The 12,934-nt window shown below is 40.9% G+C and overlaps 1 protein-coding gene across 2 annotated transcripts in view; it reads left to right on the forward strand.

Annotated features, from left to right (window-relative positions):
• The window catches only part of KIF13B (kinesin family member 13B), a 201,446-nt gene that overhangs the window by 165,860 nt on the left and 22,652 nt on the right, over nt 1–12,934 (forward strand). For both annotated transcript variants that reach the window (XM_065907699.1, XM_065907700.1), the window contains exon 37: nt 5,824–5,957. In XM_065907699.1, coding sequence (XP_065763771.1) covers nt 5,824–5,957 — 134 coding nt within the window. The remainder of the gene's footprint in view (nt 1–5,823; nt 5,958–12,934) is intronic.

Below are 12,934 nucleotides of genomic sequence, written 5' to 3' on the forward strand. Positions count from 1 at the left end.
CCAGATATTCTAATTTTTCTGTGATTTATTCTTTCACCTATGAGTTACTGGGTAGTATGTTAATTTAATTTTTATATATCTCGAGGGTCTATTATTATTATTGCTTTCCTTTTAAATTCTATAATGTTCAGAGAACAGACTCTTCAAAATTTCAATCTTTTAAAATTTTTTGAGACTATACTCTGTCTTGGTGAACATTCTATGTATACTTGGGAAGGTCTCTTCTATTTTGGGGCACAGTGTCCTGTGTATGTTAGTTAGGTCAAGGTGGTTGATGTCCTTGTTCAAATCTGCTGTAACTTTACTGACTTCCCCCCCCATATTTGTTCTATTAATCATTGAGAAAAGGCATTGAATATCCATATATGATTGTGAAATTGTCTGTTTTTTCCTATAATTATATCAGTTTCTGCATGAAATAATTTAGAATCTCTGTTATTGGGTATACACACATTGGGATTTTTTTTTTTTTTTTGCTGATAAAGTGATGTTTCTCATTATGAAATGTCCCTTTACCTTTCTGGTAATACTCTGACTGTGAAATCTGTGCTTGATGTTAGTATCGCCACACCAGTTTTCTTTTGCAGATTGCTCGCACGGTGTATCTTTTCCTCAGTCTTTAAAATTTTAGCCTCTGTGTATCTGTAGAGTGATTATCTTATAGACAGCATATTTAGGTATAGACTTTCTTTTTTAATCTTGTCTGACAATTTCTGCTTTTTAATTGCAATGTTTAGTTCTTTTACATATAATATTATGTCTGCTGTGTTGCTGTTGGTTTCTATTTGGCCTTTTTATTTATTTCCACTATAATCTTTTTTGTTTTGTGTTAATTGAAAAATATTTTGTAGTATTTTATTTTATCTTTGGCTTTTTTAATACCTGTATTTATTTATTAGGGCTTCTCTGGTGGCTTAGTGGTAAAAAATCTGCCTGCCAATGCAGGAGACATGGGTTCAGTCCCTGGGTTGGGAAGATCCCCTGGAGGAGGAGAGGGCAGCCCACTCCAGTAATTTTGCCTGGGAAATCCCATGGACAGAGGAGCCTAGCGGGCTACAGTCCATGGGGTCACAAAGAGTCAGACGTGCAAAGAGACGTAGTAACTGAAAACAACAAACAACGTTTATTTATTAATGTCTTTGTTAAAGAATTCTAGTAGGTATCCTTAACTTTACCACAGTCTTCTTAGAGTTAATAGTCTATCATTTCACACTGCATAATTATAAGAGTCTTGCAACAGTCTACTTCCCTTTTCCTCTTCCTCCACCCCTCTTATTTTATATTATTGTTGTATCTTTTGCTTTTACAGATGTTACAGACTCACCTTACTTAATTTTTTTTTTTTTGGCTTTAAAACAGCTGTTTGTCTTTTAAGGAAATTAAGAGACTGTAGATAATCTTTTATAGTTTCCTTCCTGTTTATTATTTCTGTCACTATCTACTCCTTCCTGAAGATCATATATTCATCTGATACTGTTTCTTTTTAGCCTGATGAATATCTTATATTATTTCTTATTGTACAGTTTTCCTTAAGAAGGAAGATCTCTCCTTTTGAGAATGTCTCTATTTCATTTTTTTTTTTGACAGATATTTTCACTGGATAGAGAATTCTTAGTTGATAGCTTGTCTTCTTTTAGCACTTCAAAGACACTGCATCATCTTTTAGACCTCTTTTCTGATGAGAACTCAGCCATCATTTATGTCACTTTCTCCCTACGTGAAATATGTCTTTGTTTACATAGTTTGCTTTCCAATTTTTCTCTTTATTTTTCTTCTCAGCAGTCGGGTAATGATGTTCTTAGGTGTAGTATTTTTAGTGTTTATCTTGCTTGGATTTCACCAATGTCCTTGGGTCTCTACATTGAGATTTCCCCAACAATTTGGTGAAATACTCAACTGCTAGTTCATTACATTTTTTCCTCTGTCCTTTTCTCTCTTTCTACTCAGTCTGAGAATCTAATTGCACACGTTATATTGCTTAATATTGTCCTGTGGGTTGCAGAAGCTCTGTTCTATTTTTCGTCTTTTTATCTTATTTGTGTTTCTTTTGTGTGTGTGTTTCTTCTGATTGGATAATTTCTACTGCCATTTATAGTCTTCTATTAAGCATAACCAAGAATTTTAAAATTTCAGTTATTATTCTTTTTAGTTTTAGAATTTCCATTTGCTTCTTTTTAAAATAGTTTTAACTTCTCTGCTGGTATTTCTTTCCTTTTTATATATTAAGGCCATATTACTCTTTCTGTCCTTGTACCTATGTATAAAAAGCACTTTTAAAATCCTTATCTGCTCAATCTAGCATCAGGACCAATCTCATGATCTGTTTCTCGCTGCATTTTTCTTGACTATGAGTCATACCTAATGAGTTTTGACAGATTTATTTACTCATGTAACTTATACCACAGTGAAGCTGTAGAAGATTACATGACTCCAGTTACTTGCCACAGCCGGTCAGTGTTCAGATCTCACTGTTTTGCCTGTTCTTCGGTTTCCTTAAATGGAATCATTTTGTATGTACTCTTTTGTGTTGGGCTTGTTTTGCTCAGCATATCTGTTGAAGTCATTCATACCTTTGCACGTATCAGCAGTTTATTCTTTTTTACTGTTGAGAGAGACTTCACTTCCACAGTGGAATTTATCACAGTTTTAACCAGCTCTCCTGTTTATCCACACTTGGTTTGTTCCCACTTTTTGGTTACTGTGACTTGTTTGTGTATCAGTGTTTTAGTAACATTTCTGTGCTGTAAATACCCAGGGTGAAATTATTTGGTCATAGACTACTACTTTGTTTTAAAATTCCATGAATTAAAAAAAATTCTAATGAGCTTTGTTCTGCTCATCCTTGCTTCTTACTCCTCTTCCCTGCATGCTTCTGAGTTTAGTTTCTTTTTTAGTCATCATATATCCATCACTAGTGGCTTTAGCAGTGATCTTTTTTTTTAGTGACAAATTCTTTCTTTTGTATGTTTAAAGTTTTTATTTTGCTCTCACTTTGAAGAATCCTTCTACTGTGGAAAATATCAGGTATATAAAGTAGAAAGAGTGACATGTGGTGCCCTTGAGTGCCCCGTGCTGATTTCAGGATGATCAGAGCATCACTAGGTTTACTTATCTGTGCTCCCACTACATCTCCACAGCTGCTCAGGGTGACTTGGAAGCAAATCTCATACACTGTCTGATCTGTAAATGTTTGTACATATATCTCTAAGGGAATACCCACAGCGATGTTTCAAGAAGAAAAAATTAAAAATAATCACAAAATAGTATTAAACATCTAGCCAGTGTTTCGAGTTCTCCACTTGAATCAAGAGCATCTCTTAGTTATTTGGAATGAAAATTCAAGTTAAGTTCACACATTCTGGTTAGTTGATATGTCTTGGGACTTCCCTGGTGGCTCAGATGGTAAAGAATCCACCTGTAGCTGGATACCTAGGTTCAATCCCTGGGTTAAGAAGATCCCCTGGAGAAGGGAATGGCTGCCGACTCCAGTATTCTTGCCTGGAAAATTCCACGGACAGAGAGAAGCCTGACGGGCTACGGTGCGTGATGTTGCAGAGAGCTGGGCATGACTGAGCGACAAACCTGCACACACACCTGTTTAGTCAGTGTGTGTTTCTTCATCTTTTTTCCCTGTTGCGTTTGTATTTGGTGATGAGACCAGGTTTTGTGCCGTAGACTCTGTATATTTTTATTTTTGCCATCCTAACCAAGTTATTTAAGCATAATTGCCTGCCCAGTGTATTTCCTGTAAATTGGTGGTTAGATCTGCAGCCGTGGTCAGATTCAGGCTAGTTTGAGGCAGGGGCGGAAGGTAGGATAAATAAATGAGTGGTTTTATGTACTTCCCTTAGGAGACACATCTTGTCTGATTGTCTCTCCTTTTGTGATCAGCCTTTGGTTAATCATTGACAAGATATGTATTTGATTAGGGATCATCCTCACTCTGGGCTTCTCTGGCGGCTCAGTGGTAAAGACTCCACCTGCCAGTACAGGAGATGTGGGTTCAATCCCTGGGCCGGGGAGATGCCCTGGAGGGAGCTCCTCCTCCTGGAGGAGGGAATGGCAACCCACTCCAGTATTCTTGCCTGGAGAATCCCATGGGCAGAGGAGCCTGGTGGGCTGCAATCCATGGGGTTGTGAAGAGTCAGTCAGGACTGAGTGACCAAACAATGATAACAGCATCTCACTCTGGGATGTTAGTTTAACTGCATGTAAAACTTTGGATTGTCCGTAATTTTTTCCCTTGGCATTAGATGATTCTGTCTTCTGGCTGTTTATTCATCTTAAGTTTTCTTGTGTTGGGGTCTGTCTCTCTCTTTTTTTTTCTGTGGCTATGCCATGCAGCTTGCAGGATCTTATTTCCCCAACCTGGGGTGCTCAGCAGTGGAAGTGTGGCGCCTAACCACTGGCCTGCCAGGGAATTTCCTGACTCCTGTTTTTTGTTTCTTTCATCCCTGTTTTTGCTTTCTTATAAAGTGTTTGCACTAGTGGTAAAGAATCCACCCGCCAGTGTCGGAGACACAAAAGGTGCAGCTTCAATCCCTGGGTTAGGAAGATCCCCCGGAGAAGGGAGTGGCCACTGACTCCAGTATTTTGCCTGGGAAATGCCATGGACAGAGGAACCTGGCACGCTGCAGTCCATGAGGTCACAAAGAGTCGGCATGGTTGAGCACACACACATAAATTGTTTGACATTTTTGAACTCAGTTTTTATATTTCTCATGGCAGATAGCTATCTCTTTGGTTTATATTTTTAGTGACTGTGCTCATGATTGCAAAATAACCTTATGTAACTTTTCATAGTTTACTTAGAGATAACATAATTAAGGAAGACATGAAACCTCCTGGCCGCACAGGTTCATGTACCAGCTGTGTTGCTGATGAACTTGCGTCATCTCAGGCCTTTGGGGAGTAGAGGTAGGGGTGGTCATGTGCTTCTCTTAAGGCAGCCTCTCATATAGATGCCTCAGGTTGATTGGCTTCTTTTTAAAGTGTTAATTAGGGTACAGTTTTTTTAATCACTTATGTCTTGGTTTAGATTTTCCTGAAAATTTAGTTTTATTCACTAAGGGGCAGAAGAAGTCTGCTAATATCACAGGCGTCATCTGCGTGTCTGACCCTAGCCTTTGGTATTAAGAGCAGGTAGGAACAGGGTTGGTTCAGGACATGTCCCTCACTTGTAAACACAACCCAAACACTACTGTCTTCTTGAAAGGTCAGTTTCATCATCTTCATTCAGTAAATAGCATGAAGAATTAAAGTTGAATAAGATACGGTCCTTGACTTTATAAAGAGGTCAAAGTCTAGATGGAGAACTAATGTGTGTGTCACTGGCTATATGATTTAAAAGTAAAAAGTCCCATTTCATTCCAGGGCCTAAGTTAGTATTTGATCAGTTAATGACAAGGCCTGGCTTGGGTGACCCTTTGGATTTAATAGGAACGCTGGATATTAGAGCATTTTAGAAATACCCCCAACTGCTGCTGTTTAATTGGAAAAGGAAACATCATTGTTTCTGAGGGTAACTACAGGTCCCCTGGAGGAGGAAATGGCAGCCCACTCCAGTATTCTGGCCTGGGAAATCCCATGGACAGAGGAGCCTGGTGGGCTATAGTCCATGGAGTCGCAGAGTCGGACAAGACTGAGTGATCACACAATACATGTAGTACTATTATGTCTTTTTAGTATTAATTTTTCCAGTATACCTTTAAAAATTTTTATTGTTTGTTTTGCTTACAAACAATGCTTGGCCAGTTTACAGTAAGGAGAGCATCTCTGTAATCGTTTTTGCCTTATCTCTTTTCCTTTCAATATCTTCGGCAGGACTCAGTAGCCTCGCAGCCTCCTACTTGAACCCGGTGAAATCTTTGGTGCCGCAGATGCCGAAGCTGCTGAAGTCTCTTTTCCCGGTCCGTGACGAGAAAAGGGGCAAACAGCTGTCTCCCCTCACGCATCAGGTAAAAGCATCGTGGGAGCACCGTGCACGTGCTCCCGACAGGCCGCTGGCCCAGCCTTGCCCCGTGCTGCGCTGAAGCTGGGGGGCGGAGGGGAGCAGCCATGGGGGTGTCAGAGCTGGGCTTTCAGACCTGCTGAAAGCTCTGATAGTTTCTCTTCCCACTCTCGTCGAAGAGAACAGAGCTGTTTAAACGTATTGACACTCTCAATCCTTTTTGCTTTTAAAAAATGCCAAGTACGCTCCTAATGTGATTTATGGTAATATCACTTAGAGCAACAATAGTGAAATTTATGAAGTGCACTTAGCGTTGTTTGTGTATTGCCAAACAGAAAATGTAATTCTATTTTTAATTCTTGATTTCATTTCTTATTTCAAACAATTTTACATCATCCCCGTCCTTGTCGCTCAACCTCTTTTTCCTCTACTGTGGTTTACCTGTTCTTTCACTTAAATGTCAAAAGGGATCACTTGTCTTAGGCCCCCTTTTTCTTGAAACTCTCTACCCAGCCTTAGAAGAAGTTTCAGAGAAGATGTGAAAGGGTTTTCCAGATCATCAGGAGACTGCTTGTATGTGATGGTGCATGGGAAGCCTGTTGGAAATGCAGTTTCTAGCCTTCTCTAGGTGTGAATTCAGCAGAAAATGATAAATGAGGATTTATTTATACTCATTCAAAAACACATACAGTGCAAGTTCAGTTGTTGAAATAGGTCTTTTGACATCAGCTTCTCCACATTCTCTGAAACTTTCAAGTCACAGAAGTGCAGGCGAGTCCTTGCCTGAGATGTTAACTCTTTAAAAGAATTTTCTAAGTTCATGAGTGTATATTTAAGGTAATAGTTTTGTAAGGCTGCTGTGCAGGTATTTTTTTCAGGCTAGCAGTACATGAGCATAGATTCATATTGGATGAAAAAAATTAAACTTTGAGATTTTGGAAATGTTCAAATTTAACTGGGCACGTAAAGGATGCTTGACTGTTATCAGGATGAATCTGAGATGGTGAAAGCTAAAAGAAATAGCCAACCTGATACTTGGTGGGGGTTAGGGTAGGCAAAAAGGATTTTTCCATGGTTTGTTACTGTGTACCTTATTCTGTTCTAAACTGCTGTGTTGTTGTTTCACAAAGTATGATTCATGAACTGTGCCAGAATTTCCAAGGTAGCTTTTTAAAAAGGTAACTTAAAACTATGGCCTGATCTTAGAACCCATTCCTCACCTTGGGACACCTGATAATCTGCATTTATAAGTACACAATGGAGAAGGAAATGGCAACCCTCTCCAGTATTCTTGCCTGGAGAATCCCCATGGACAGAGGAGCCTGGCGGGCGACAGTCCAGTCCATAGGGTTGCAGAGAGTCAGACACGACAGCCACACAAACGCAGTAAGGTGATTTTCATTTACATTTAAGTTTGATATCCATTGTTTTTCAATTCCTGTTTGGTGAAGACGGAAGTTACATAAGCTAAAAGAAATTGAAATCGCATTAGAAGTCAGTGACTCAGATGACCAGAGTTACAATTATTCTTCTAAAGCTGCTTCAAGGTTTTGATATGAGTCAGAGCACCTGCTGCCATAAGAAGCAACCTGTCCTCTTGCCAGTGAGTGATTGGTTCTTCCGGATATGAGAGGAAGAGCAGCGGCTTAGAAAGCAGTCTAGTGGTTGGTAGAAACTGCAGTGTGCAGTGTCCAGGTTAAGAGAGGTAACCTTGAAATACTTTGAAGATACCTTAAGTAATATTCTTTCTGTTTACTTTATTTGAGCATATATGTGCAAAGGACTTCCCAGGTGTTGTTAGTGGTAAAGAACCCCCCTGCCAGTGCAGGAGATATAAGAGACCCGAGTTCGAGCCCCGGGTCAGGAAGAGCCCCTAGAGGAGGGCTTGGCAACCCAGTCCAGTATTCTTGCCTGGAGAATCCCGTGGGCAGAGGAGCCTGGCGGGCGACAGTCCACGGGGTCGCAGAGAGTCGAACACGACTGAAGCAACTCGCAAAGGTGTTGGAGAAAGTGGCCCCCAGTGCTTCATATTTCATAAATAAATGAAAACATAAATACAAAGTAGCCTTAATGAAGGTGCCCAGTGGTGGATCTGAACTGTTCCCAGTTGGTTTATGAAACCACAGTCCCTTGAGGACCATTTCTCAAGGTCACCAGAGCCGCGTCTCTCTGCCCGCACTGCTCCGTCCTCCTGTGACTTGACATCGTGCAGGAAACATTTTCATCTCTGAACTCGGCACTGAGCCGTGCACTGGGCTTCACTTGTTGACTGTTCCGTCTTTCTCAGTTGCCTGTTCTGGGACTGTTTGTTCCGTCAAGCTGCTAGCATTCAGGGGTTCCAGAGTGCCCTCCTGGGTGACCTCATCCAACTCTGTGGCTTATACTGTTTATGCACTTCTGATGCTCACATTTCTGTCTCCAGCCCAGGCTTCACCCCGAGCTCTGGCCTCGTGGAGGTAACTGCCCGTTCAGCTTTTCCACTTACAAGTCAATTAGACATTCAGATTTTACAAGTTCATGTCATTGCTGTCGGTTTGAGCTCACAAGTCTGTTTACTTCCAGCATACAGAACACTTCTGAAATATTAATATGTGCCCATCTCAGCGTATAGCACAGATGTCCACCTCGTTGCTTCACCTCACAAATAGACCATCAGTAAATTTTATAGGTACCACTTTCAGTATGATGACTCCATTTCTCATCACTCATCCAAGCCATCGTCTCTGGCCCTGACTGTGCAGCAGGCTACCAGCTGGTCAACTGATGCTTTTTGCCTGACTAAGTCTGTTACTCACAGAGAAGCCAGAGCGAGCTCCCAAGGCCTTATATTAGTTCACGGCTTGAAACCTTCCATTGCTTCTCACTGAAACTGAATAAAATCTAAATTCCTTACTGTGCTTTACAGTGTCCTATGTGATCTATCCCCCTGACCTTTCATCTTTATTCCCTTTGTTCTTTGTGCACCATGCTAAGCTGCATTGTTTGGCCTTTTTCTTGTTGATCTCATGAATACATGAAGCTCCTTTTGGTCTCAAGAGTTTTCTTACTTGCATTTCCTTCTACTTGGAATGCTCCTCACCAAAGTCTTTATGTGGTTAGTAAGTCTCTAGTAGACTGGTCTGCTACTGTAAGGGTCAAGAAAGGCCACTGTAAACAAATATGCTTGAATTTAGAGAGCGCTGGACCAAACAAACTAAATAAAACAGCAGCCTCTACTGTACATAATTCAGTGTATTCCCTTATTTAATTTTTTGTTAGGAGTTACATTTATATGTTCACTGGTTATCTCCTCTACAGTGTAATCCTTGAAGGCAGAGGCAGATTTGATGGAAAGTGTATGTTGGTTGACCATTGATGAATGTACAGATGTTAACATTAGATAGTTGGAATATACGCAGTGTAAAGGACTGTGGTTAACGTTCAGAGGTGAGAGAACTGCACCCGAGTGGGGATTTGGGATATCAAGGCATATTCAGGAAGTTTCTTTCTTAGACTGATGCAAGTTCCACTGAAGAGCTGTTCTTAAAGTTGTTTGGCTAACTGTTCTTAGTTGATCAGAGATGCTTCTGTTCTTCTCATTTTTGCTATCTTTGCTAAAGCTTTTAGAGAAGTAAATTATTATTTCCACTATCAGTTTGGATACGGTGTCAATATAGAGAAATACAGAAACAATATCAGTATAGAGGTTTCCCTTACTAGGGCCACTTTAAATATGCTTTAAGTCATTACCACCTAAATGAGGTTTCATCCTTGAAAATGGAGCACTTTTGCAACAATGGAATCTCAAAATAACACCAAGTACATTGCTGTACCGACTGGACTTTTTTTTTAGTGTTTCCCAGTTTTTCACAGTAATCATCACAATAATGGCATCCTATTCACTTGGAAATCAGATTTGATACCCAAAAGTTGAAGTTCTTACTTTTTTCCCTCCCTGTGGACCCTCTGAGTCCTTCACGAAAAAAGTTGGCTTATTGCCACCCAATCTTTGCCTCCGCTTTTTTCTGCTATTGCCCAGAAGTTAAATATTCTTTACTCTCCTAGGCTTTCTCCAGTCCTAACAGCTAAAGATGTCAACTCTGTCTCGTATAATAAATGCCTCATCATTCTTCAGTGGTCTTGCCAGGGTCTTGCTAAAGTGGGGAGCCCGGAAGTGATCCTATAATCCTTTTGCTTGAAAACAGTGCACCTGTTGTCTTCCTCTTGTGACTAATGTACTTCTACCAAAGTGGCACATGATAGCAGTTTTTTGTTTTTTTTTTTAAGGTTAAGTTTTAGTTCATTGTGCTTCTGGTCAGTTAATGTTCCCCCTTTTCATTTGCTTATTCATTTGCTTACACTCTGGCCAGTGCACTTCTCTCTTTATTACACGTCTTTTAGTTGGAAGTATGTTGTTTAGTTGCTAAGTCATGTCCAATTCTTTTGTGACCCCAATAGACTGTAGCCCACGGAATTTCCCAGGCAAGAATACTGCAGTGGGTTGCCATTTTATTATCCAGGGGATCTTCCCAACCCAGGGGTTGAACCCAAGTCTCCTGCTTGGCAGGCGGGTTCCTTACCACTGAGCCACCAGAGAAGCCCCTTCGTTGAAGCATAAAAATACTTAAATAAGAATCTTCAGATTCATTCCTAAAATTTTTCAGCTTGATTTTGTTTCAGCATTCCTAGGTTAACAAGATATTTTTTGAATAATTATTTTAAAGATACATTTGTTCTTATTAGCATCTGCAAACTTTTGAAGGGCCTACTCTGCATTTGAGTCACAAAAAAAATGTGGAACATTAAGCGTGAGAGAGAGCTCTGTCATATGTGACTGGAACTCACTCCCAAAGCCACAGAATGGCCAATGGATGTGTTTCAGCTCTGCCTGTTCAGTAAGTGCCATCTCCTACCCCCGTTTCCCCCTCTCTCTACCAAGGAGATTATAAGAGGTTTTGTTAGATGCATTATGGAAACAGGGGGACACCATGCCTTCCTCTGTGTCACTTACCTAGTAAGACTAAGATAAAATTTATGCTGATTACCATTCTCCACCACCCTGCCTGCTGCCTGGCTTCGCTGTACCCCGGTGAGGTGTCTAGTGTATCATAAAGAAATACACATATTCCTCCAAGTTTGCTCTCTATTTTGATTCTGGTTTTTGTTTGCTGCTAGTGACTTGTTAGTACATTAATTTCAATGGCCTATATAAATAGTCATTAAATAATCAATACCACTCTAAAAAAAACTTAACATAGATTTTAGAATAACGTGTAAGAAAGAACCCAGAAAAATAGAAATCAGTGCATATGCCTAAAAGAGAGCTGGATCAATTCTCCCAGTACAGGAAGGGATAAATATTGATACAAACATTGTATAAAACTTCAGTTCAGTTCAGTCGCTCAGCCGTGTCCGACTCTTTGCGACCCCATGAATCACAGCACGCCAGGCCTCCCAGTCCATCACCAACTCCTGGAGTTTACTCAGACTCATGCCCATTGAGTCGGTGATGCCATCAGCCATCTCATCCTCTGTTGTCCCCTTCACCTCCTGCCCCCAATCCCTCCCAGCATCAGGATCTTTTCCAACTAGTCAACTCTTCGCATGAGGTGGCCAAAGTACTGGAGTTTCAGCATCAGTCCTTCCAGTGAACACCCAGGACTGATATCCTTTAGGATGGACTGGTTGGATCTCCTTGCAGTCCAAGGGATTCTCAAGAGTCTTCTCCAAAACCACAGTTCAAAAGCATCAATTTTTTGGCGCTCAGCTTTCCTCACAGTCCAACTCTCACATCCATACATGACTACTGGAAAAACCATAGCCTTGACTAGACGGACCTTTGTTGGCAAAGTAATGTCCCTGCTTTTTAATATGCTGTCTATGTTGGTCATAACTGTCCTTCCAAGGAGTAAGCGCCTTTTAATTTCATGGCTGCAGTCACCATCTGCAGTGACTTTGGAGCCCAAAAAAATAAAGTCTGATACTGTTTCCACTGTCTCCCCATCTATTTCCCATGAAATGATGGGACCAGATGCCATGATCTAGTTTTCTGAATGTTAAACTTTAAGCCAACTTTTTCACTCTCCTCTTTCACTTTCATCAAGAGGCTTTTTAGTTCCTCTTCACTTTCTGCCATAAGGGTGGTGTCATCTGCATATCTGAGGTTATTGATATTTCTCCTGGCAATCTTGATTCCAGCTTGTGCTCCTTCCAGCCCAGCGTTTCTCATGATGTACTCTGCATATAAGTTAAATAAGCAGGGTGACAATATACAGCCTTGACCTACTCCTTTTCCTATTTGGAACCAGTCTGTTGTTCCATGTCCAGTTCTAACTGTTGCTTCCTGACCTGCATACAGGTTTCTCAAGAGGCAAGTCAGGTGGTCTGGTATTCCCATCTCTTTCAGAATTTTCCACAGTTTATTGTGATCCACACAGTCGAAGGCTTTGGTGTAGTCATAAAACTTAGAGATAATAAATAGATAGTAGAACTGCTGAAGATTTGCAGTGTGAGATAATATAAAAAACTAAACAGAGGGGGAGCTTCCCTGGTGGCTTCGGTGGTAAATAATCTGCCTGCCAACGTAGGAGACACGGGTTCAGTCCCTGGGTTGGGAAGATCCCACATACCGAGGAGCGACTGTTGAACTTGTGCTCTGGGGCCTGGCAGCGGCAGCTCTCAAAGTCTGAACACCCTCATTGCCGTGCTTCCCAATGAGAGAAGCAATGAGGAGCCCGATTGCTGCAACTGGAGAAAGGCCCACATGCAGCAGTGAAGATCCAGCATGGCCAGAAACAGTAAAGAAATAAAATTAAAAAGCTAAACAGAAACCCCCTAAAATCCACTAAATTCACTAACAGTGGAACCGCAGACACAGCCCAGAGTCACCCAGCAGGCCACAGAGTAAGGTAAGCACACTCTCATTTCTGTCTTCAGCATTTTCAAAGCCATTTCTCTCTCTGTTTCCCGCCTAACTGTGATGAAAGATCTTAAAGCTCCTTGCTT

Source organism: Muntiacus reevesi, chromosome 17 (assembly GCF_963930625.1).
Source record: "Muntiacus reevesi chromosome 17, mMunRee1.1, whole genome shotgun sequence".
NCBI lineage: Eukaryota > Metazoa > Chordata > Mammalia > Artiodactyla > Cervidae > Muntiacus > Muntiacus reevesi.